This window comes from Haliotis rubra, unplaced genomic scaffold (genome assembly GCF_003918875.1).
Source record: "Haliotis rubra isolate DU_JTF1 unplaced genomic scaffold, ASM391887v1 Scf24, whole genome shotgun sequence".
NCBI lineage: Eukaryota > Metazoa > Mollusca > Gastropoda > Lepetellida > Haliotidae > Haliotis > Haliotis rubra.
This window is the reverse complement of record NW_025766447.1, coordinates 1,827,437-1,853,622: the sequence shown is the minus strand read 5'-3', so window position 1 is coordinate 1,853,622 and position 26,186 is coordinate 1,827,437. Positions and strand designations below refer to the sequence as shown.

At 45.6% G+C, this 26,186-nt stretch overlaps 2 protein-coding genes across 2 annotated transcripts; one reads left to right on the top strand and one right to left on the bottom strand.

Annotated features, from left to right (window-relative positions):
- Positions 1-3,364: 3,364 nt before the first annotated feature.
- On the top strand, positions 3,365-12,866 carry LOC124278614 (glycine, glutamate and proline-rich protein-like). The gene is made up of 7 exons (XM_046714370.1): positions 3,365-3,495; positions 6,467-6,619; positions 7,238-7,327; positions 9,464-9,553; positions 9,736-9,848; positions 12,161-12,317; positions 12,677-12,866. Exons 1-7 carry the CDS (start codon positions 3,450-3,452, stop codon positions 12,811-12,813), a joined length of 786 nt encoding a protein of 261 aa, XP_046570326.1. The 5' UTR covers positions 3,365-3,449; the 3' UTR covers positions 12,814-12,866.
- Positions 12,867-12,926: 60 nt separating this feature from the next.
- LOC124278612 lies at positions 12,927-19,842 on the bottom strand. Its single transcript, XM_046714369.1, has 2 exons — positions 19,109-19,842; positions 12,927-13,409 (listed from the first exon to the last, which is right to left on the bottom strand). The coding sequence occupies exons 1-2, from the start codon at positions 19,245-19,247 to the stop codon at positions 13,180-13,182; spliced, it is 369 nt and encodes a 122-aa protein (XP_046570325.1). The 5' UTR covers positions 19,248-19,842; the 3' UTR covers positions 12,927-13,179.
- Positions 19,843-26,186: the final 6,344 nt, after the last annotated feature.

The following is a 26,186-nucleotide window of genomic DNA, read 5'->3' as shown; positions in this document are numbered from 1 at the left end:
GGTCTTCATCAGAACTGGAATTTGTTTATGGTATCCAAATAATTACTACAATTTGTCAAGAAATCGTGTTCAGTCAAACGCCGCGGTCTTCATCAGAACTGGTATCTAAGTCCACGAGTCCCACGTGAGGGAAGTTTATGAATGGCCATTAATGAGATAACCACAGACTGCTGTCAAGTTGTGTCGAATGTGACTGTCAGATTACTCCATCCATCCATCTATCCTTCCATCCATCCATTCGCCAGCTTCTTCCGAATTGCACAGGAGAATTCATATCGTACATCACAAGATCAAGGTCACGGCATTGGGAAAGTAAAATTGCATGCCCTTCATGGTCAGTTTGTGGCCAGTTAAGAGAAGTTTTCTTTGTTCATAAGACATAATTAGTCACACTTTCTCCGGAAATGAATGACGTTCTCTGCCATTATTTATCGTAAGTAAGTTAAAATCGTATAAAGCTAGGCAAATCCAACAAAGGTGAGCTTCTGTACCTCCAGTAGTTTGGCTACATGACCCAAGAGGTTCCTTATATCGATCGCTCTTCCTGATAGGTGAGAAAGGCAGATAACAGAGTACTCCAGTAAATACTGGGTTGTGATTGGTTAATCAAAATAATTCAGCTATCCAGTGATTAGGAAAATACCACACCGTCATTGACCCACCACCAAAGGGTTCAGTTGTATGGATAGTCTCCTGGGCCTACACTTTCGAAGCTCTCTTAGCGCTAAGATAGTCGTAAGTGCCATACATTAACATTAACTTACGACTATCTTAGCTCTAAGAGAGCTTCGAAATTCTAGGCCCTGTGATAGAGCCTACTTCGTTACGACGTCTCCGTGCGCGACAACGTGTGGTAACGTGTCGAAGAAAGCGAAGTTCATCAGACCAATGAACCCTACGCCATGTCCTCAAGTTGAAGTAGCGGTTTTCTCGAAGCCCGCGCCGGACGTTCTTACCTGTGTCTATCTGCCAGCGAGGACGTCTCATTGGACGACTTTACCTAAGACCAGCAGCCCGCAGCCTCATTCTGATAGTGCTGGTAGAGAGACAGATTCCCACTCTCCACTGCCGGCGCATTTTTTTGGCATGGGCCATGGCACTGCGTCTTGCCAGACGAATTAGGACTCGGTCATCATGGTCATTGGTCTTCCAGGTCTTTGACGATCCATTACTTCCACCTTGGCCACGTGCTTGCGTGGGCTTTCTTGGATATATGTGCTTCAGGGTCTGTATCACAGACTACCCTGCGTCATGCATGCCAGTAACTTACCATCGTGTATTTTCTGAAAGTCTGCGTCTTGCCATGTCAATAAAAGTAATTTGTTTAGTACTGTCGACTTTAAATACGTTCAGGCAACAATTATGAAATTAATACCCCAAAGTGTTTGATTTTAAATATTGTGTGAAGCACGTGCTTCACATGTGCATACCAATATGTTGGGATATGATTGCCTGTTTGGTCCAAAATCTATTTTAAAATGCCATTGAATTCATTTGATGTTTAAATAATGCTGGTGTGTACATATGAGTATGTAGTGATTACATTTAAATGAAAGTCATCGATTGCTTTTTGTCTCAATTGTGTTCTTTCAAAATCCACCTCTTGCTTGTAATTATATTACATCTATGTTTGAGTGACAGTAATAGTATCATGTTTACATCCTTCTTAATCCCTTTAAAGGGGATAGGGGTGATTTCTCCAGAGAAATTCACAATATAACATTAACTGGCTCTGAGAGAACAATATGTTGTTTAAAATAGGATGTATAAATACTGCAAGTTGATACGGAGTGAAGGTCAATTCCTGATCGAAGGAACAAACCATGTTTATGGTTTAGTCAATCAAATGCACTGACGATCGATGACTAGCTGTGACTGAAACAACATATTAGGTTTATTCAGAAAAATGAATTACACAATGATGACTGATGTAGGCCAGTCGATTTTCACAAACACAACCATAGTTGAGCAGTACTTGATTTAATCAAATATCAAGTCTTCCATTTTTTTAATAACCATTTATGTTCAATTTCATAATGAAGTTAGAAGTGATGTGCAAATAAATGACTTTTTATATGAATAAAATCCAAAGGTCAAATGTCAAAACCAATTATTGAACCTGCCATGGAGCATCATTATTACAGACCAAGAGTGATTCAGTAAACTACGATTATAACGAAACCGAAGACTGGTTTTAGTTTGTTATATAACCAAGGGGCGGTGGGCCTAGTGGTTAAAGCGTCCGCTCGTCACGCGCCGAAGACCTGGGTTCGATTCCCCACATGGGTACAATGTGTGAAGCCCATTTCTGGTGTCCCACGCCGTGATATTGCTGGAATATTGCTAAAAGCGGCGTAAAACTAAACTCACTCGTTATGACCTTAGTTCGGTGTACGCATTTCAACCACAATATACAAGTGGGCGGAGCACAAAAAAAGCCAGTTCGTTGTATCCGTAATTTCGTTATAAACGTCGTTACTGTATTTTCTAGTTAGGGGCATTCAATATACATCAAACATATATCATATGGGCGAATATAGGCCATAATCCCGAAATTTGAGTAATCAAATATTCTAAAATATAGATGTATTTTATCTTGTAGTATTTTATGATAAATACTCGCCGTGTCTGGCATGTTTGTTTGCCATTTTTGAGAACGTCATTGCCCCAGTCAGTGTAGCGCCAGCGCAGCATATCCAAGGAACCAGGCTGCAATTTTATCAGAGAACATGACCTCTGTATCCTCAAGTTAGTGCTGTTGGTACGGGCACATTTTATATTATCTAATCAAGGTGAATCTGGAACATTGTATGATGGTGCTGGTTAAAGGACAAATTCATGTGTCAGTAGACGCAAGTCAGAGACGTGAATAACCTCTACCATTTCTCCCACACCAAGTTGACACACTGTGACACAACTGAAACTGTTCAAAGGGCGATAACCCCACTCCACAGCACCTCAGACATTGCTCACTCGCCCATTCACTAGTCGCATATTAAACACACATTATTGTCTTAAATTAACAACGCAGCCATTTTGGCAAAAGTTGTTCATGTAATGCATCTTTTAAATTTTCAGTGAACACATCAACACCAGATGCAACAAACGATTGAAAACAAATATTTCGGCATATAATATTTGTCTCGGATCGTCAAGGGGTTCGTCGCAGTTCGTCGCACTTCTACTAATCTACGTCTATAGTTGGCTGTAGACTTACAACTGTCGTAGCCCTACGAACGCTTTGTTGAACGACATGGGATAAGAATTTGTTTAGAAAAGGCAATTCTATATGGAAATTTATAGTAAGCGGTGCTTGGGTTCTTTCCATGTGTATATGTTCCAGTTTTTGGTAATCAGTCTGTGAGATTAGAGGCCGCACCTGTTTCTTAATCAAACACTGATAGTCCTCTAAATCTAGTGCTGTTTTCTCGGCGACATCAATTCCAGTCATGCGAACTTTCCTTCTTTTGATCGTAGCCGTTGCTGCAGTTAATGGTACGTACTTCAAGAACTGGCACGATAAAGTTGCCATTTGAACACTCTAAGTATTCGAACAGAACCAAGCATGGTTTCTGCAGACAAAGACGGGTCGTGTGTGCTATGTTATCACCGACCCACATAGTGACCCTTTGTTCATGCGCCACGTGCGTCTGGTGAAACTACCACCCGCCAAACATGATGTATATTTGATTTATACACCTTGTTGCTGGAAGAAATAACATTAAGTGTGGCTGCTTGTGTTTGTTAGTGTGTGGTTGTCGCAGTGGATGAACCTGAACCCATAATGCAAAACGGTAATATAACACAAGATATGTTCATTGAGTCCTTTCGTGTCCTGCCGAGTGGATTTCATTTCAAAGTCAAAACATGGCTTACAGTTGTGTTCGTCCTACTCTGACACCAGTGCACTCACCTCCTGTTGCTATCACTTGTTCCGGGACGTGTTCTAAACGCACATGGAAGTATCGACCACTTCACAATATAGGATTTCCTGAATGAAAATGTGCTAACAATGGTTTAACTCCTCTTTTGAAAACAGTGACACAATATTACAGCTCGAAAACAATCCGCAGCTCCGACATTCTTATAGCTAGGATGTATTGTAAAAACCATAAACGTTTGCCGTTACGTCCAGACGCATGTACGTGTCGGCGTGCTCTCTTCAAAACATTTTAAAATGTACGCCATTCAGCAAATGAGAGAAAGGATGGATTATCATCCTGAAACTCAATCACGATGAAGTACTTAATGCAGAACTGTTGTCAAAGACTGTTGTCAATGTTGGAAAGTTAATCTTTTTGTTGAACCTTAAGCCATGATTTACAAATACAATACTTGAATTACCCCTGATATGTTTCCCTGCCGGAACGCCAACCTCAAGTTGTATCTGTTGTCCCTGAATGTAATATCATCAAATTATAAATAACTCTGATGATTGAAATAGAAACATTTTTATGTTAATCTGTAATTATCTATCGACACAGGTACAATTGCCACATGTATTACAAGTATGTGTGACGTTTAAGCAAGCAGAAAGATCATATATATTTTCAGACGCGACAATTGAATGTGTGTCATGATGACCTGTACAGATTGCTGTTTTACTTGTCAGGAAATAGTTTTTGTTTAAAGGAACAGAATGATTATCTTATCACTATTCAGTCTGAAGTCCACAGCGAGAATGTGTAATATGATATACTGTACAACCAGAAATTATTGAGAATTTAAAGATTGTAATTTATAATTTTTTCACTCATTACTCACGTATTAAATGTGAATATTAGCAGAACATAACTCCAGATTCAAAGATAGGTGAACAGTTAGTATTTCGTCAAGTCACCACGGGCAGCAATGCAGGCTTCAATGCAGCAGGGCATACTACTGATCAAAGAAGTTAAAAAGTCGTGGTCCAAGCTGTCCCAATATCGGACCACCTCTTCTTTCATTTCAGCAATATTTGTCTGATTTTTCTTATTGACACTTTCCTTCATAAGTCCCCAAACATTTTCTATTGGATTTAGGTCAGGGCTATAGCTTGGCCAATCTAATAATGTCATATTTTGGGTCCGAAACCAGGCCTGTGAATGCTTTGAACGTTGTTTTTGGTCGTTGTCCTGCTGGAAAATCCAAACACTTTCCATAGAACACGTGAGCAGATGGAAGTAAATGTCCCTCGAGAATATCTGTCGTACCGCTAACTGTTAATATTCCCTTCAAATACACAGAGGGGCGTTGCCCCAAACACAGATATGCCACCCCACACGTTAAATTTCGGACTGTACTTTGGGCGCTGATACAAAGGTTTTTCAGTTTGTTTGGTCCAGAATTTCAGTGTATTAGGAAACAGCCACACAGAACTTTCATCTGAGAAAATCACATTGTCCCAGTGCTGTAAGTAAATAAGTAGGCAAATTTCTATGCTGTAAGCACCAGTTCAACTTCGCTCCTTTTGTTCAGGTTTCATGATCGGTGATGGAATTCCTTGACTTTTCTGCCAACCCTTTGCATGCAGCTCAGTTCTAATTGTCTCCTTACAGACAGCCACAGTTCCTCTATCAATCATATCCAGCCTTAAGTTTTCTAAACTCCTTCGTTTGTTTTTAGAAACAAGAATACCAAGCCGCCTCCTGTCACCGACAGTCAATTTTCTGGGCCTACCTGCGCCTCCCTGGTGCTCAATGTCATATCCATTTGCAATATTTTTCAAAACACGATAAACAGTGGACAAAGGGATGCCTGTTCTACTTGAAATCACTTTAGCTGATCTGATGTCCTTGTTATAATATTCTAAAATCAACTTCCTCTTCTCTAAATCATCCATACTGAGGATCACTCAAAATGTCGTCTGCTAGCAAGTAAACAAAGGGGAATAACTCTTCACAAACTAATGAAAAAGGATTAACGGAGTTGTCTCTCTTGAATGAAACCAAGCACTAGATAGCTGGTCAAGGTTGTTTATACTAGAAATCCAATTAAACATATTCCTAAAATTCTCAATAATTTCTGGTCATACTGTATAGCCCCCCTGAAGATAATTTCCTGGGAAGCAATATCTTAGGTAAAAGATTTCCATGGAATTGTTTTCAAGGATATTATTTCCACAGTTTCTGGAATATTTATAATATGAATATATAGCCTCGGAAAGTTCTAAATGTACTTTAAATTTCTAAATTTAGGACCTGCGTAAATACTGGTAAGGTGGATCCAGAAGCGATTTGTGTTGTGCCGCACCCTCAGCCTACAACATCCCTTACCCCAAAGTTTGTTTAGGTCTGGAATTTATATGTGAAAGGGTAAACTAAAGGCACTTTTCCAGAATTTTGGATCCTCCTCTTTGACTGACTCTACTGGTGATATGCATACTTCAATAGAATAGACTTACACGATTACTGAATGGCAATATCATCCCCACTTATCCAAAATTCTCTTTCCACCAGTATGACGCAGACAGTATTTATTTTGTAAGGTGATGCCTGTACATCGCACGTGCTGACGGGTACCCATGCGGGATCTCAGGGAGTCGGGTGTATGAAGGCGAGCTGCTGCGCCAACAGCTTCATGGTGGCCAGTCTCTGCTCCGGAAGTAACGTCTGCTGCTTCAGCCATGACACTTGTGGATGTAGGTATTGTGTCGGTGTTTGTCTCTCTTCGGCCACGATCTCTGATGGCTGTCTAATATTTCTGTTTAACCAGGACACCTTTGGATGTAGGTGTCTGTCAAATATTTCTGTTTAACCAGGACACCTTTGGATGTAGGTGTCTCTCTAATATTTCTGTTTAACCAGGACACCTTTGGATGTAGGTGTTGTGTAGGGCTCTGCGTTGGTGAATATGTGAGCTGGTGAGCTGGTGGCGAGTGACCCATGCTCCAAGGCTGTAATGAAAGCTGAGCCCATGGATGTATAGTCATTCTAGATAAGCGGACAGACGCCAGCCTGTTATCAATTTTTAAGGAATTATCATTTAAAATATTAAATAATGTCTTATAGACTTGTGCAAGTCTAGTGGCGAGTGAGCAAACATGGCTTCACGTCCCTGGTAGAAGTGTTCCAGCAATATCACAGTGAGAGACAACCGACGTGTACTGACACATGTGAGGAAGTAAATCGAGTTTTCGGCGTGACGGGCAAATGCTTTCACCACAAGGTGAGGGCAAAAAAATCAAACATATGAACAAACAAAAACCCAAACAACTTCAACTAGCAGCTATATAATTTATGACTGTTAACTGTTTCAGCTTCCAGCAACTACAATTGTTATGGCGACGTGATGAAGTTACACCCAACCGGAGCCAGCACTAGAACGTCCTCGGGCTTGGGGTACTCGGGTAGGTAGAGCGGGTAGAGGCATGTTGGTAGAGGTAGGTTGGCAAGGGGTGTGTTGGAAACGGGTAGGTAGAGTGGGTAGAGGTATGTCGGTAGAAGTAGGTCGGCAAGGAGTGTGTTGGAAACTCGGGTAGGTAGAGTGGGTAGAGGTAGGTTGGCAAGGGGTGTGTTGGAAACGGGTAGGTAGAGTGGGTAGAGGTATTTTGGTAGAGGTAGGTTGGCAAGGGGTGTATTGGAATTTTGGGGAGGTATCGATTATAATGGTATACTTGGGTCTCAGGTTGGTAAGACATAAACTAGCGTCCAACAGATACGTCACCAAAATAGAAATTATCATAAATTGTCAAAATAATTGTTAATCTGCTCAAAAACGGCTGAAAACACATCCCTCGAACACAACCTGTCTATTCCCAGTGAACAAGTGCACGAGATTTTGATGATTGGTGAGTTAAATGAATTCGCACAGAAAAAATGGAAATTGTGCTCAAAGTTACCCGTAATCATTTGACACGATTGAAACCAGCCAACATGCCTCGACTGACCAAAGAACAGAGGGAAAGAGCAATTGGTATGCTTCAGATGGGCGCAACACAGCAGCACGTGGCCAGGATCATGGGATGCTGCAAGTCCACCATCGCCAGACTTGTCACACGTCACAGACAGGAGTGGCAGACCCAAGGTCACGACCCCACAGGAAGATCGATATTTATGGGTGCTTCATCTGAGAAACCGCTACGTCACTGTGACGTCATCAAACGCCAATAGCCTTGGACATGCAGTCAGCAGACAGACCGTAGCAAGACGACTCCGTCAGCATGGTATTCGTGCCTATCGACCTTTCAAGGGCATGACGTTAACGCTCCGACACCGACGTGCCAGATTGAGGTGGGCCAGGACCGTAATGCAGTGGCAGCAGCGAAACTGGCGAAGAGTTCTCTTCAGTGACGAGAGCAGGTTCCAGCTCTTCAAATCTGATGGCCGTGTTCGAATCTACCAACGTCGGGGCGAACGGACGGCACCTGCTTGCATCCAAGAAGTGGAGCATTACGGCGGTGAAAGCGTTATGGTCTGGGTCGGAATTTGTGGGGACCAAAAGACAGATCTCGTCATCATCAACGGTAATCTCACCGCACGTCGTTACATCGACGAGATTTTACGGCCTGTGGTGCTGCTTTACCTGCAACGTCACCCAAGGACTCTGTTTCCACAGGACAGCGCCACACCTCACACAGCTCGGATCACTAGTGACTTCCTCAACACTAACAATACAACGTCAACCTGCTACAGTGGCCAGCGAGATCACCCGATCTGTCTCCAATCGAACACCTCTGGGACCAACTGGGGCAACGTATTCGGAAACGTCAACAGCCGCCATTGACTAGGGACGCTTTGGCAGTTGCCCTGCAAGAGGAATGGCGCCGAATCCCTAATGATGACGTCAGAAGGCTCACATACTCAGTTCGACGCCGCGTTAGAGCCTGCATCACTGCTAGGGGTGGCCACACACGATACTGAATCATCTGTGTTGTTCAGGACAGTTTGAGACCTTAAAGACGAATCAGCGTTGGCGATCGAATACTGGACACTGACTCCTGTGTCATCCATGTGCCTTCAGAACACGAACTGTTTCGTTTTTCTAACTGAAAATTGTTGCTGACTGATTGTGTTTTACAATACAATACTTCTTGTTACCATAATTTGCTTTTGTTGTGTTTTAGTGAAGAAAACTGTGTGGTGGCGTTTCTTTTGGACGCTAGTTTATAAGGTAAGGTAAGGTCAGGGTGAGATATGTCAACCACTCAGGAAGGTAGGGAGGGCTGATGTATGTTTACCACTTATGAGAAGGAGGTTATTACTCTCGTAGGTAATTCGGGTAAGCTGACGACTCAAATGGGCGGTGAATATCAAGATTTGTATCCTGCTCTGGTTCAGCGTATGTAAACTATTATTTCAGTCAGAGGGCTATGGAAGACAGGGAACGCTGGGGTTGGCGACCATGTATATTTTATGCAATGTTGAGAAGTAAATTCTGGGTATGGAAATGTGACTGGATCTAGGTTTGAAGATTTAGGTCCTGGTTGTGCCCCGTGAGACCAGGTATATACGAACTCACGAAGCCAACCATGGTTTGTTTCCAGGTGTGCAGGCCTCCAATCATATGGTTGACCAGGACTACGCCGAACTCAACAAGCGGAAATCTTGCTACGTGAGGGCCGGAGCTAATAACTGTACGTTCGGGACACCGTAAACTGATCCATGATATTCTATGAAATCGATTCAAGTTATATCTTCTTGGGTTCAGCATTATTTCTTTCATGGGGGTACATGGAGGTCGATAATTTCATTGTCAAATGACAACTGGCAAAGTGTTCGTGCAAGGTCAGTGCAAGGACTTCTACTGTCACTCCAGGTATCCACCCTGCCGTAGTCGCCGGCGTCGCCAGTCGTGAAACACGGGGAGGAAAACTGCTGTACAGCACCGGGGGATGGGGCGACCACCACCACGCCTGGGGCATCATGCAGGTGCGTAGAGCTTGTTATAGGGGTGGGGCATCATGCAGGTGCGTAGAGCTTGTTATGGGGTGGGGCATCATGCAGGTGCGTAGAGCTTGTTATAGGGGTGGGGCATCATGCAGGTGCGTAGAGCTTGTTATAGGGGTGGGGCATCATGCAGGTGCGTAGAGCTTGTTATAGGGGTGGGGCATCATGCAGGTGTGTAGAGCTTGCTATAGGGGTGGGGCATCAGGTGCGTAGAGCTTGTTATAGGGCACGTGGAGCTTGTTATAGGGGTGGGGGCATCTATAGGGCAGGTACATCATGGAGGTTGTTATAGGGGTGGGGCATCATGCAGGTGCGTAGAGCTTGTTATAGGGGTGGGGCATCATGCAGGTACGTAGAGCTTGTTATAGGGGTGGGGCATCATGCAGGTACGTGCAGAGCTTGTTATAGGGGTGGGGCATCATGCAGGTGTGTAGAGCTTGTTATAGGGGTGGGGCATCATGCAGGTAATGTAGAGCTTGTTATAGGGGTGGGGCATCATGCAGGTGTGTAGAGCTTGTTATAGGGGTGGGGCATCATGCAGGTACGTAGAGCTTGTTATAGGGGTGGGGCATCATGCAGGTGAGTAGAGCTTGTTATAGGGGTGGGGCATCAGCTTGTTATGGGGGTGGGGCATCATGCAGGTGCGTAGAGCTTGTTATGGGGTGGGGCATGGCATGCAGGTGAGGTAAGGGTTTTGTTATAGGGGTGGGGCATCATGCACGTAGAGCCTTGTTAGGGGTGGGGCATCGGCAGGGTGGGGCATCATGCAGGTGCAGTAGAAGCTTGTTATAGGGTGGGGCATCATCAGGCAGGTACGTGGAGCTTGTTATAGGGGTGGGGCATCATGCAGGTGCGTAGAGCTTGTTATAGGGGTGGGGCATCATGCAGGTGCGTAGAGCTTGTTATAGGGGTGGGGCATCATGCAGGTACGTAGAGCTTGTTATAGGGGTGGGGCATCATGCAGGTGCGTAGAGCTTGTTATAGGGGTGGGGCATCATGCAGGTCATGCAGGTTAAGCCGGGTGCGTGGAGCTTGTTATAGGGGTGGGGCATGTAGAGCTTGTTATGGGGTGGGGCAGGTGCAGGTACCGGGTAGAGCTTGTTATAGGGGGGCATCATGCAGGTGTGTAGAGCTTGTTATAGGGGTGGGGCATCATGCAGGTGCGTAGAGCTTGTTATAGGGGTGGGGCATCATGCAGGTGTGTAGAGCTTGTTATAGGGGTGGGGCATCATGCAGGTACGTAGAGCTTGTTATAGGGGTGGGGCATCATGCAGGTACGTAGAGCTTGTTATAGGGGTGGGGCATCATGCAGGTGCGTAGAGCTTGTTATAGGGTGGGGCATCATGCAGGTACGGAGCTTGGGGTGGGGCATCATGCAGGTGAGTAGAGCTTGTTATAGGGGTGGGGCATCATGCAGGTAACGTAGAGAGCTTGTTATAGGGGTGGGGCATCATGCAGGTGTGTAGAGCTTGTTATATGCAGGTACACGTAGGGCTTGTTATAGGTGGGGCATCATGCAGGTACGTAGAGCTTGTTATTGTTATAGGTGGGGTGGCAGGTACGTAGAGCTTGTTATGGGGTGGGGCATCATGCAGGTGTGTAGAGCTTGTTATAGGGGTGGGGCATCATGCAGGTACGTAGAGCTTGTTATAGGGTGGGGCATCATGCAGGTACGTAGAGCTTGTTATAGGGGTGGGGGGCATCATGCAGGTACGTGGAGAGCTTGTTATAGGGGTGGGGCATCATGCAGGTGCGTAGAGCTTGTTATGGGGGTGGGGCATCATGCAGGTACGTGGAGCTTGTTATAGGGGTGGGGCATCATGCAGGTGCGTAGAGCTTGTTATAGGGGTGGGGCATCATGCAGGTACGTGGAGCTTGTTATAGGGGTGGGGCATCATGCAGGTACGTAGAGCTTGTTATAAGGGGGGGGGCATGATGCAAGTACGTAGAGCGTGTTAAAGGGTTGGGGCATCATGCAGGTGAATCGGATGCGCAACAGGATGTGGGACGTTATGTTGAGGAGTATAACGTGCTATAGGGGGTGGGACCTGCACCACGTCTAGGGTATAATGCAGATGGGTGGTCATCCAAGTTATGAAAATAGACACGACAACTGGCAGCATTGCAGTAGGGATGTGATACCTTCCTCGGCATCCTAGGTGTTCAGACTGTAGGCCACTGCAAACCACATTGAATAAGGAACAAACCTCAGTAGGTTGAGAAAATAGTTTCTCGGTAGATGAAGGCTACAATGGCAACACAGACAGATGCATGACCGGTGTCTCCCGTTCCAGTGTGACGTGTATGCTTCCGGCCTGGGTTCCACGTGCGAGAGGTACTCGTGGGACAGCTGTGACCACATTGACCAGATGACCAGAGTGATCCTGGTGCCGTACATAAAGCAGGTCAAGGCCAAGCACCCCACCTGGTCACCCGAACAACAAATGCAAGGTACACGCCACCAGCTTTTAACTATGGTACCGCCAATCTGCAGGTTCAGTATCACATTATGTGTAACACAAGGCAGTGCGTTAGCCGAGTAGTTAAAGTGTTCACGCCGAAGACCCGGGCTCCATTCCCCACAATTCTGGTGTCCCCCGCCGTGATATTGCTTTAGTATTGCTAGAAACGGCGTAAAACCGAAATCACTCACTCACTATGCATAATACCATTCCAGGTCACAGAAACACAGTCATAGGTATTCACTACAGCATTATTTACGGGAGTAAAACGTGGTGTTATGGTAACCGTTTTAACGAATTAAAAGTCGACGGACTGACGTTTTAAACTCTTTCCCGTTTCATCTGTAGGCGGTGTGTCAGCCTATAACGCTGGGGTTGGCAACGTTGCTACATGGTCTCGCCTTGACGTCGGAACAACTGGCAACGACTACAGCAATGACGTCATTGCTCGTGCACAACACCTTATAAAGCAACATGGTTGGTGATCTGGAAGTTGTACATGGTACTGTAAGGAGGGTAATAAACACGGGGACAAATACATCAGCGTCAGTTCGGTATTTGGAGTGAATTTCAGTAAAGAAATCACTCAACACTAATCTTATATTTAACACCACTTTATTATTGAACGGAAAAGTCTTTAGGTTCCGCCGTTTGAAGTTCCACCCCATGACGGCGCCCGTTATATGAGTTTAGTTGAAACCCGGTAAAGATATTCCACCCCGATTGGGCCCTGAGATACCCTGATCCATCCTGATCCGCCTGCACCCACACTTGGTCCCCGGGGTAGAGATTGAGGGTGATGCTTGCTGACCCCTGCCCATCACCGTGAGGGGATTTGGACGCAATTCGGGCTACAACCCTCGTATTTTTACAATGCCCGTCGTGAGAGCAGTGTTATTATCGGCTCTGATTGTTGCGCTAAAGAAGTGGATGCCGTAGAAGAGGGCCGTGAAGACGCCGTTGGAGGAGTTGTAGGCCTCGGCGGTGTTGAGTAGGACGTTGTCGAAGACGATGGTGGCGTTTTCCTTCAGCTGAACGGATGTTGTCAGTGTGGCAGCGAAAGACACTCCACCTGCTTCACCTGAGGAGAGAACGACATGCAGGTGATTGTCACCACAGTTACAAGTGCTGCGTGAGACAGTTGCCTAGGTCCGGGTTATCAACTGTCATGAAACATCCATGTCTGAAAAACTACTTAAAATAGGATTTCAAAGGTCTGCTTTATATGCATCTTTATCTGACAACTGGTCCACAACTTCGTCTTTAGTTGAAGCCCACTTTTTGAAATCCAAACATATTTTTTATCTTTTCCTTAGACCAGACGGTACAGATTAGTCAGTGTGTTGAACTCCTGCCTGGAAACATGAACTCATCACGTACATGTTCCTGTAAAATATACTCAACGCATTCTATTCTGCATCACACGTGTCTCAGCACATATCCTGCATCACACGCGTTCAAACACATTCTATTCTGCATCACCCCTCTCCTGTGTTCTATTCTGCATCAAACCTCTCCTGCTTTCTTTTCTACATCACACCTCACCTGCGTTCTACTCTGCAGCACACCTCTCCTGTGTTCTATTCACATCCCCCCTCACCTGTGTTCTATTCTGCATCACCCCTCTCTTGTGTGTTCATCAGTTCGAATCCCACATGGGCACAATGTGTGAAGCTCTTATGGTGTCCCCGCAGTGATGTTGCTGGAATATTGCTTAAAAGCGGCGTAAAACCAAACTCAGTTCAGTTCCGTCATTCTCATCACAGCTCTCCTGTGTTCACCTCTCCTGTGTTCTATTCTGCATCACCCCTCTCCTGTGTTCTATTCCTGCATCACCCCTGACACCTCTCCTGTGTTCTATTCTGCATGACACCTCTCCTGTATCACAGCTCAGCTGCATTTTCGTCTTTCTGCATTCTCCTGTGTTCTATTCTGCATGACACCTCACCTGTGTTCTATTCTGTATCACAGCTCAGCTGCTTTCGTTTCTGCATCACCCCTCTCCTGTGTTCTATTCTGCATCACACCTCACCTGCTTTCTTTTCTGCATCACACCTCACCTGCGTTCTATTCTGCATCACACCTCACCTGCTTTCTTTTCTGCATCACACCTCACCTGCTTTGTTTTCTGCATCACACCTCACCTGCGTTCTATTCTGCATCACACCTCACCTGCGTTCTATTCTGCATCACACCTCACCTGCGTTCTATTCTGTATCACACATCAACTGCTTTTTCTTCCTGCATCACACCTCACCTGCTTTCTATTCTGCATCACACTTCTATTGTGTTCTATTCTGCATCACATCTCAGCTGCTTTCTATTCTCCATCACCCCTCTCCTGTGTTCTATCATGTATAATACCTCTCCTGTGTTCTATTCTGCATCACCCCTCTCCTGTGTTCTATTCTGCATCACACCTCTCCTGTGTTCTATCATGTATAATACCTCTCCTGTGTTCTATTCTGCATCACCCCTCTCCTGTGTTCTATCATGTATAATACCTCTCCTGTGTTCTATTCTGCATCACCCCTCTCCTGTGTTCTATTCTGCATCATCCCTCTCCTGTGTTCTATTCTGCATCACACCTCTCCTGTGTTCTATCATGTATAATACCTCTCCTGTGTTCTATTCTGCATCACACCCTCTCCTGTGTTCTATTCTTCATCACCCCTCTCCTGTGTTCTATTCTGTATCACATCTCTCCTGTGTTCTATTCTGCATCACCCCTCTCCTGTGTTCTATTCTGCATCACCCCTCTCCTGTGTTCTATTCTGCATCACCCCTCTCCTGTGTTCTATTCTGCATCACCCCTCTCCTGTGTTCTATTCTGCATCACCCCTCTCCTGTGTTCTATTCTGCATCACCCCTCTCCTGTGTTCTATTCTGCATCATCCCTCTCCTGTGTTCTATTCTGCATCACACCTCTCCTGTGTTCTATTCTGCATCACACCTCTCCTGTGTTCTATTCTGTATCACATCTCTCCTGTGTTCTATTCTGCATCACACCTCTCCTGTGTTCTATTCTGCATCACCCCTCTCCTGTGTTTTATTCTGCATCACACCTCACCTCCTGTGTTCTATTCTGCATCACACCCTCTCCTGTGTTCTATTCTGCATCACACCCCTCCTGTGTTCTATTCTGCATCACACCTCCTCTCCTGTATTCTGCATCACCCTCTCCTCCTCTGTTCTATTCACCCCCTCACTGTTCTTTCTCATCACACCCTCTCCTGTTCTATTCTGCATCACCCCTCTCCTGTGTTCTATTCTGCATCACCCTCTCCTGTGTTCTATTCTGCATCACACCTCTCCTGTGTTTCTATTCTGCATCACCCTCTCCTGTGTTCTATTCTGCATCACACCTCTCCTGTGTTCTATTCTGCATCACACCTCTCCTGTGTTCTATTCTGCATCACCCTCTCCTGTGTTCTATTCTGCACCTGCGTTCACATCACACCCTCACCTGTGTTCTATTCTGCATCACACCCTCACCTGTGTTCTATTCTGCATCACACCTCACCTGTGTTCTATTCTTGCATCACACCTCACCTGTGTTCTATTCTGCATCACCCCTCACCTGTGTTCTATTCTGCATCACACCTCTCCTGTGTTCTATTCTGCATCACACCTCTCCTGTGTTCTATTCTGCATCACACCTCTCCTGTGTTCTATTCTGCATCACACCTCTCCTGCTGTTCTATTCTGCATCACACACCTCCACCCTCCCTGTGTTCTATTCTGCATCACCCTCTCCTGTGTTCTATTCTGCATCACACCTCTCCTGTGTTCTATTCTGCATCACACCTCACCTGTGTTCTATTCTGCATCACACCTCTCCTGTGTTCTATTCTGCATCACACCTCACCTGTGTTCTATTCTGCATCACACCTCACCTGTGTTCTATTCTGCATCACACCTCACCTGCCTGTGTTCTATTCTGCATCACACCTCCTGCATCACTGTGCTTCTATTCTGCATCACACCTCACCAGCTTTCTATTCTGCATGACACCTCTCCCGTGTTCTATTCTGCATCACGCCTCTCCTGTCTTGTATTCTGCATCACACCTCACCTGCTTTCTATTCTGCATGACACCTCTCCTGTGTTCTATTCTCTGCATCACTTGCTCCTCCTGTCTTGTATTCTGCATCACACCTCTCCTGTGTTCTGCATTCTCCCATCACCCCTCCCTGTGTTCTCTTCTGCATCCACCCTCCTGTACCCTATTATGCATCACCCTCTATTCTGCATCACACCCTCTCCTGTGTTCTATTCTGCATCACCCTCTCTCCTGTGTTCTATTCTGCATCTATCCCTCTCCTGTGTTGTTCTATTCTGCATCACACCCTCTCCTGTGTTCTATTCTGCATCACACCTCTCCTGTGTTCTATTCTGCATCACACCCTCTCCTGTGTTCTATTCTGCATCATTCTTGATCCCCTCTCCTGTGTTCTATTCTGCATCACCCCTCTCCTGTGTTCTATTCTGCATCACCCTCCTGTTTCCCATTCTGCATCACATCCCTCCTCCTGTTTCTATTCTGCATCACACCCTCCCAATGTTCTATTCTGCATCACCCCTCCCCTGTGTGTTCTATTCTGCATCACCCCCTCTCCTGTGTTCTATTCTTCATCACCCCTCTTAAATGTTCTATTCTGCATCCAGCCTCTCCTGTGTTCTATTCTGCATCACACCTCTCCTGTGTTCTATTCTGCATCACACCTCTCCTGTGTTCTATTCTGCATCACCCTCTCCTGTGTTCTATTCTGCATCACCCCTCTCCTGTGTTCTATTCTGCATCACCCTCTCCTGTGTTTTATTCTGCATGACACCTCCTGTTCTATTCTCATTCTGCATCCCCTCCTGTGTTCTATTCTGCATCACCCCTCTCCTGTGTTCTATTCTGCATCACCCCTCTCCTGTGTTCTATTCTGCATCACACCTCATCCTGTGTTCTATTCTGCATCACCCCTCACCTGTGTTCTATTCTGTATCACACCTCACCTGCTTTCTATTCTGCATCACACCTCACCTGCGTTCTATTCTGCATCACACCTCTCCTGTGTTCTATGCTGCATCACACCTCACCTGCGTTCTATTCTGCATCACACCTCACCTGCTTTCTTTTCTGCATCACACCTCACCTGCTTTCTATTCTGCATGACACCTCTCCTGTGTTCTATTCTGCATGACACCTCTCCTGTGTTCTATCATATATAATACCTCTCCTGTGTTCTATTCTGCATCACCCCTCTCCTGCGTTCTATAATGTATAACACCTCTCCTGTTTCTATCATGTATAATACCCCTCCTGTGTTCTATTCTGCATCACCCCTCTCCTGTGTTCTATTCTGCATCATCCCTCTCCTGTGTTCTATTCTGCATCACCCCTCTCCTGTGTTCTATCATGTATAATACCTCTCCTGTGTTCTATTCTGCATCATCCCTCTCCTGTGTTCTATTCTGCATCACACCTCTCCTGTGTTCTATCATGTATAATACCTCTCCTGTGTTCTATTCTGCATCACCCCTCTCCTGTGTTCTATTCTTCATCTCCCCTCTCAAATGTTCTGTTCTGCATCCAGCCTCTCCTGTGTTCTATTCTGCATCACCCCTCTCCTGTGTTCTATTCTGCATCACCCCTCTCCTGTGTTTTATTCTGCATCACCCCTCTCCTGTGTTCTATTCTGCATCTCCCCTCACAAATGTTCTATTCTGTATCACATCTCTCCTGTGTTCTATTCTGCATCACCCCTCTCCTGTGTTCTATTCTGCATCACCCCTCTCCTGTGTTCTATTCTGCATCACCCCTCTCCTGTGTTCTATTCTGCATCACCCCTCTCCTGTGTTCTATTCTGCATCATCCCTCTCCTGTGTTCTATTCTGCATCACACCTCTCCTGTGTTCTATTCTGCATCACACCTCTCCTGTGTTCTATTCTGCATCACATCTCACCTGTGTTCTATTCTGCATCACCCCTCACCTGTGTTCTATTCTGCATCACACCTCTCCTGTGTTCTATTCTGCATCACCCCTCTCCTGTGTTCTATTCTGCATCACCCCTCTCCTGTGTTCTATTCTGCATCACCCCTCTCCTGTGTTCTATTCTGCATCACCCTCTCCTGTGTTCTATTCTGCATCACCCTCTCCTGTGTTCTATTCTGCATCACCCTCTCCTGTGTTCTATTCTGCATCACCCCTCTCCTGTGTTCTATTCTGTATCACATCTCTCCTGTGTTCTATTCTGCATCACACCTCTCCTGTGTTCTATTCTGCATCACCCCTCTCCTGTGTTCTATTCTGTATCACACCTCACTTGCTTTCTTTTCTGCTTCACACCTCGCCTGCTTTATATTCTGCATCACACCTCGCCTGCTTTATATTCTGCATCACACCTCACCTGCTTTCTATTCTGGATCACACCTCTCCGGTGTTCTATGCTGCATCACACCTAACCTGCGTTCTATTCTGTATCACACCTCACCTGCTTTCTTTTCTGCATCACACCTCACCAGCTTTCTTTTCTGCATGACACCTCTCCCGTGTTCTATTCTGCATCACGCCTCTCCTGTCTTGTATTCTGCATCACACCTCACCTGCGTTCTATTTTGCATCACACCTCTCCTGTGTTCTATCCTGCATCACATCTCTCCTGTGTTCTATTGTGCATCACCCCTCTCCTGTCTTCTATTCTGCATCACCCCTCTCCTGCGTTATATTCTGCATCACACCTCTCCGCATTACCTCGGGGTCGTCTACCCTTCATGGCAGTCCTACCTGTATTAAGCTGCATGTTCTCGATGGCGTAAACCCTCTGCTGCAGGTGTGCATACTCCCTCCGCGTGACACAACTATCGAGGTCTGTCGACGTGAGCACGGGGGCGATGACCACCAGCAACACAAGAACACCATCCATGATGATGTACCCCTAATGGTGGCTAGGAAGTTTATAGTCCAATGACGCTGCCCTCACATTACCCTGTGATGGTATTGATATCAGCGTCCTCGTTAGGGACATACCAGCGTCTTAGTCGGTTTCTACAACACAGAGTGTCTGTGTTACTGACTTCGTGATAACTCTCTGGTCACTTCAGATTATACCCGAAGATTGTCGCGTTCCACCTCTGTCTAGGTTATTTTGCTCACTATAATACACTAAATACCTCTTTTATAAACATCTCTTTTTCATTAATCGTGTTTCCAGATGCAATTTCCAATGTTTCATCATTAGATATATAATGACCTCTGATATATTGGCTTTGTTCCTCATGCTCTGGATTTATAGCATTGAGGAATCCTCCACAAAATGTAACATTTTCAACTTCTCCAACTCCTCAAAGCCCCATGCGTATTACCATTCATAAATGTCGGATCAATTCTCCCCAATACAATATCCTTAATGCATTCTTTGGTACAGTACCCGTGGTCTTCAGTAACCAAGCTTGTCGTATGACACGACTAACGGGATCGGGTGGTCTGTCTCACTGACATGGATGACACATATTATCGTATCCCAGTTGTGTAGATCGATGGTCTTGCTGTTTTCGGGTGTCCCCGTCAACCACACACCCATGTATGCTGCGTTGCTATGTAAGCTTGATGATCTGGGAAGGTTAGTGATTATATTTTACCTCCTCAACGAGCACTGCACAATCTCGTCCATATCCATTTTAGTTTATGTGAAAAAACATGCATGTGTAAATAAGGAGACTTAGCACTATTTGATTTGCATGTGTATGTGATAATGAATATTAGTAAAGTAAAGGACTAACACAACAACAAACATCCTTGTCGGACACCCGTCAGGTCAATCGACAAACTCTGTTCATATACTCTTCAATGTGGCACCATCTCTCCGGCATTACTTATAATATACTCATAGGAACGAATAAGGGAACTCATTAAAGTATAAGTGTTTTGTTATTTATTTCCAGAATTTCAATACATACCTTGTGAAGAAACCTGGAAAAGAATAAAGGAACACTTGTACTTTCGTGTGTTCCCTTATTCATTACCATGAGTATATATAAATTATCTTCCCGTGCTGACGCAGTGATGGGTCAAGTTCTATATGTTTACTCTGCGAGTATGTCAACACGTGTTAGGTTACACGTGGTCGGCTATCACGACGTATGGCGCCATGTGGAAGTGACTAATGACTCACGAGTACGATTGATACACATGCATGGCAATTAATTGCGCATGTAACACACTGTACATCAGGTATTAAATGAAAAAATACCTACCAAGGCCTTTGAGGTTCGATACTAAACTTCAAGGATGACTTCATTGATGATATCAACAATGGCAATTAGTTGCGCATGTGACACACCGTACATCAGGTACTAGGAGCATGACATCTGTTAAGCAACTGTCGTATGAGATGTGTTCAGCTATGGGCGTTACGATCACCCCAGCACTAAGATCGCAGGTGCCCTGATATTGATAAATGTATATGCTGCATCTCTGCCCACCGAACACGACCATCTCCGTGTTCATGATCCTGCTTCTGAATTCAACTCGTGATTTATTGATAAATAATCTGTCCACGCAACAATTGCAATCGTCAGTGAGTGTAATCTCTCTGACACTTGTCTGTGTGATGATGACCACTGGAGCTCATCACTCTAGCGGTGTTGTTCCCAAACTGGCCATTGCTTAACACGAGGATCGCCTTGGAAGTGATGTCACATTGTTTTCTGAAACTCCATGACGTTTGAATATAGACTTGCTATTTGGCAAATTAGTTGGCGGTTTTCAGACCGACGAAACAGTGCTAATGTGATCACATCGTTTCCGATACCATGACAATTTTCGGTTTGGTTGTATCAAATAATTATCACTATCTTCCACATTGTACCTTTTTGAAGCGGTTCGGTTATTCACTAAGGTTCAGTTATAATTCGAAGACGCAGATAAAGCACACAAAAATAACACACACACACGACACTGGTGCCACGCAATAATTTAAATTTCTTCTTATATGCAGGCGAATTTCAAATTCATGAAGTATTTGGCCAATGAAACGCCACTAGACCTTTCCATTTTACCGTCAGTTTTCATTGCATACTCATAAAAAGACTTCTCACAAAGCTTAACAAGGCGGAATGGACGGACGGACGGAACAGGAGCTGCCCTAACAATCTCTACAAATCGGTGAGGGTGTTATTGAGCCACAGATGTACACAATCCTGCTTTAATGCTTGACTGGGAGCTTGACCTAAGTGACGACATAAACAACATCTGCAGAGGTACCTACATGAACATGAGATGTGTACTGCCTGAACTAACTGCTAATACGTTCGATGTGGAAGATTCTGTGGGTCTATAAACAGCTGCTGTTGTGATCCGTTAATAAGAAGTAATCCGTCTACAATCACCGGCAGAGTTCATCATGTATCTTACAGCACGAGTGATAGTATACTGTCAACAACTAAGTAGATATGTCTGACATAAACTTACTTTTCTCACTTTCCCAAAAGCACGTTCATCTTCCTGTAGCACGGACACTTGGATACTGTCAGGACATAAATGGCGGCAACGTCTGACTTAGTTCAGGGCGGCATTCAACCATGAATACGCAATGTCATTTAGGAAGTGGTCAAATGTAGCAAGTGTTTGTGATTACACTTTCTCGGTAAAGTACAGATTCTAGCATTTTTGTTGGGTTGAATCCCATCCGGGATTCGAACCCACACTCTCAGTCCCAATTTACAATCAGAAATATACACAAAGTCCGTGGTCGAAACTACCAGTTGTCCAACTTCCATTTGTGGAAGCTTTGCTGGTTAAATGGATTAGACGGCTGACGTTGTGCGCTGGTGATTTGGTGCCTGACTGAGAGTGTGGGTTCAAATCTCGGATGGGACTCAGCCCAACAAGTTGAGTTGAGTTGATTTGAGTTGAGGTTTACGTCGCATTTGCATTATCTCAGCCATATAGCGACGAAATCAAGTCTGCATACATGGACATTGTAAGTACTAAGCTTCAATGAGTCGGGTTGTTTAAAAACATATTTTTATTACATTATTATTTACAAATAGGAAAAGGCATAGCACACAATTTAAAAACAAGCAGCTCAAAAATAGAATCCAAGAATCTGTACTTTACTGAGAAAGTGTAATCTCAAATATAACATTTGTTGTGTTCAGCTACTTCCGGTCCAGCATCAGTGACAAGGTAAGTCCAGCTGATGCCTCTCCGTCCCGGCGGGATCCCAGGGAATCCAATGGTAAAATTGTCCGATATGACCGATATTGCTGAACACTGAGGTAAACCATCCTCATTCTCCTTCTGCTTCGTCACGAAAGCAATCAAATCCAAGCCCCGTAAATTGTAGGTACCAAAAATCCTTCCAGGATCATTTGGAATCTGGGTCGAATCTCAGAGAATTCCTTCGGCTGAAATGGTGTTCAAAGCGGAGGTAATCCCAGCTCAGTACTCACTACCCTCTTTGTGTAGTGAGGTGGTCCTGTTTGTGTAGCTAGGTGGTCCTGTTTGTGTGGTCCTGTTTGTGTAGCGAGGTGGTCCTGTTTGTGTAGTGGGACGGTCCTGTCTGTGTACCTAGGTGACCCTGTTTGAGAAGCTAGGTGGTCCTGTTTGTGTAGCTAGGTGGTCCTGTTAGTGTAGTGAGGTGACCCTGTTTGTGTAGCTAGGTGGTCCTGTTTGTGTAGCTAGGTGGTCCTGTTTGTGAAGCTAGGTGGTCCTGTTTGTGTAGTGAGGAGCTCCTATTTGTGTAGCGAGGTGGCCCTGTATGTGTAGCTAGGTGGTCCTGTTTGTGAAGCTAGGTGGTCCTGTTTGTGTAGTGAGGAGCTCCTATTTGTGTAGCGAGGTGGCCCTGTATGTGTAGTGAGAAGGTCCTGTTTGTGTAGTGAGGTGGTCCTGTTTGTGTAGTGAGGTAACCCAGTTTGTGTAATCCCAGCTCAGTACTCACTACCTTTATTGGAATGAAGATGCCATACTCGTCATTACTGCTGTTCGTAGTGTTTATTGTTTCCAGTTTGGACAGAAATGTTACTGCTATGTGACCGTGTGAATTGTATTCGACTGTGTTAGTTTGTGCTATGGTTGTATTTTTATGGAAGGGGCGTCCTGCAACCGCTATGAGAGCGTTAAGCACTAACTACCCATAGCACCACAACGTGTGCAGAGTCGACGCTAGCAGTGTGTGTCCGTTCATCTGTAACTGACTGAACATTCGCATCATCGATTGGTCCCCGTAAATGCATTGTTTATCACGATGTCGATTTAACTGGCCTATTTGCAAGACATTGAACCGTATCATGAACACGACCCTAGAGGTTATCACGCTTGTGAGGCTTGGGATGGTCCTGTTTGTGTAGCGAAGTGGCCCTGTTTGTGTAGTGAGGTAGCCGTGTTTGTGTAGCGAGGTGGTCCTGTTTGTGTAGTGGGACGGTCCTGTTTGTGTAGCTAGGTGGTCCTGTTTGTGTAGTGTGGTGGTCCTGTTTGTGTAGCGACGTGGTCCTGTTTGTGTAGTGAGGTGGTCCTGTTTGTGTAGTGAGGTGGTCCTGTTTGTGTAGTGAGGTGGTCCTGTTTGTGTAGTGAGGTGACCCTGTTTGTGTAGTGAGGTGGCCCTCTTTGTGTAGTGAGGTGGTCCTGTTTGTGTAGCTAGGTGGTCCTGTTTGTGTAGTGAGGTGGTCCTGTTTGTGTAGTGAGGTGGTCCTGTTTGTGTAGTGAGGTGGTCCTGTTTGTGTAGTGAGGTGACCCTGTTTGTGTAGTGAGGTGGTCCTGTTTGTGTAGCTAGGTGGTCCTGTTTGTGTAGTGAGGTGGTCCTGTTTGTGTAGCTAGGTGGTCCTGTTTGTGTAGTGAGGTGGTCCTGTTTGTGTAGCTAGGTGACCCTGTTTGTGTGAGAAGCTAGGTGGTCCTGTTTGGAGTAGCTAGGTGGTCCTGTTTGTGTGTAGTGACCCTGTTTGTGGCCCCTGTTTGTGTAGCTAGGTGGTCCTGTTTGTGAGGTGGTCCTGTTTGTGAAGCTAGGTGGTCCTGTTTGTGTAGTGAGGAGCTCCTATTTGTGTAGCTGTTTGTGAGGTGGCCCCTGTATGTGGTCCTGTTTAGGTGGTCCTGTTTGTGTAGTGAGGTAACCCTGTTTGTGTAGTGAGGAGCTCCCTGTTTGTGTAGCGAGGTGGCCCTGTATGTGTAGTGAGAAGGTCCTGTTTGTGTAGTGAGGTGGTCCTGTTTGTGTAGCGAGGTGGTCCTGTTTATGTAGCTAGGTGGTCCTGTTTGTGTAGCGAGGTGGTCCTGTTTGTGTAGTGAGGTGACCCTGTTTGTGTAGTGAGGTGACCCTGTTTGTGTAGTGAGGTGACCCTGTTTGTGTAGCGAGGTGGTCCTGCTTTGTGTAGTGAGGTGACCCTGTTTGTGTAGTGAGGTGACCCTGTTTGTGTAGTGGGGTGGTCCTGTTTGTGTAATGAGGTGATCCTGTTTGTGTAGCGAGAAGGTCCTGTTTGTAAATCGACGTGGTCCTGTTTGTGTATCGACGTGGTCCTGTTTGTGTAGTGAGGTGACCCTGTTTGTGTAGTGAGGTAAACCTGTTTGTGCAGTGAGGTGGTCCTGTTCGTGTAGTGAGGTGGTCCTGTTTGTGTAGCGAGGTGTCCCAGTTTGTGTAGTGAGATGGTCCTGTTTGTGTAGTGAGGTCACCCAGTTTGTGTAGTGAGGTGACCCTGTTTGTGTAGTGAGGTGACCCTGTTTGTGTAGTGAGGTGATCCTGTTTGTGTAGTGAGGTGACCCTGTTTGTGTAGTGAGGTGACCCTGTTTGTGTAGTGAGGTGGTCCTGTTTGTGTAGTGAGGTGGTCCCTGTTTGTAGCGATGTGTGTAGTGAGGTCCCTGTTTGTGTAGTGAGGTGACCCCTGTTTTGTGTAGTGAGGTGACCCTGTTTGTGTAGTGAGGTGACCCTGTTTGTGTAGTGAGGTGGTCCTGTTTGTGTAGTGAGGTGGTCCTGTTTGTGTAGCGAGGTGGTCCTGTTTGTGTAGCAGCGTGGTCCTGTTTGTGTAGCGACGTGGTCCTGTTTGTGTAGTGAGGTGACCCTGTTTGTGTAGTGAGGTGACCCTGTTTGTATAGTGAGGTGGTCCTGTTTGTGTAGTGAGGTGGTCCTGTTTGTATATAGCGAGGTGACCCTGTTTGTGTAGTGAGGTGGTCCTGTTTGTGTAGTGAGGTCACCCTGTTTGTGTAGTGAGGTGACCCTGTTTGTGTGAGGTGACCCTGTTTGTGTAGTGAGGTAGTCCTGGTGGTGAGGTGGTCCTGTTCGTGTAGGGATGTAACCCTGTTTATGTAGTGAGTGTGTAGGTCGTCCTGTTTGTGTAGTGAGGTGACCCTGTTTGTGTAGTGAGGTGACCCTGTTTGTGTAGTGAGGTGACCCTGTTTGTGTAGTGAGGGTGACCCTGTTTGTGTAGTGAGGTGGTCCTGTTTGTTGGGTGGTCCTGTTCGTGTGAGGGTGACCCTATCGTGTAGTGTAGTGTAGCGAGGTGGTCCTGTTTGTGTAGTGAGGTGGTCCTGTTTGTGTAGCAGGAGTGGTCCTGTTTGTGTAGTGAGGTGGTCCTGTTTGTGTAGAAGTAAGGTGGTCCTGTTTGTGTTGTGAGGTGGTCCTGTTTGTGAAGCGAGGTGGTCCTGTTCGTGTAGTGAGGTGACCCTGTTCGTGTAGTGAGGTGACCCTGTTTGTGTAGCGAGGTGGTCCTGATTGAGGTGAACCCTGTTTGTGTAGTGAGGTGATCCTGTTTTTAGTGTAGCAAGGTGGTCCTGTTTGTGTAGTGAGGTCACCCAGTTTGTGTAGTGCGGTGACCCTGTTTGTGTAGTGAGGTGACCCTGTTTGTGCATCGAGGTGGTCCTGTTTGTGTAGTGAGGTGGT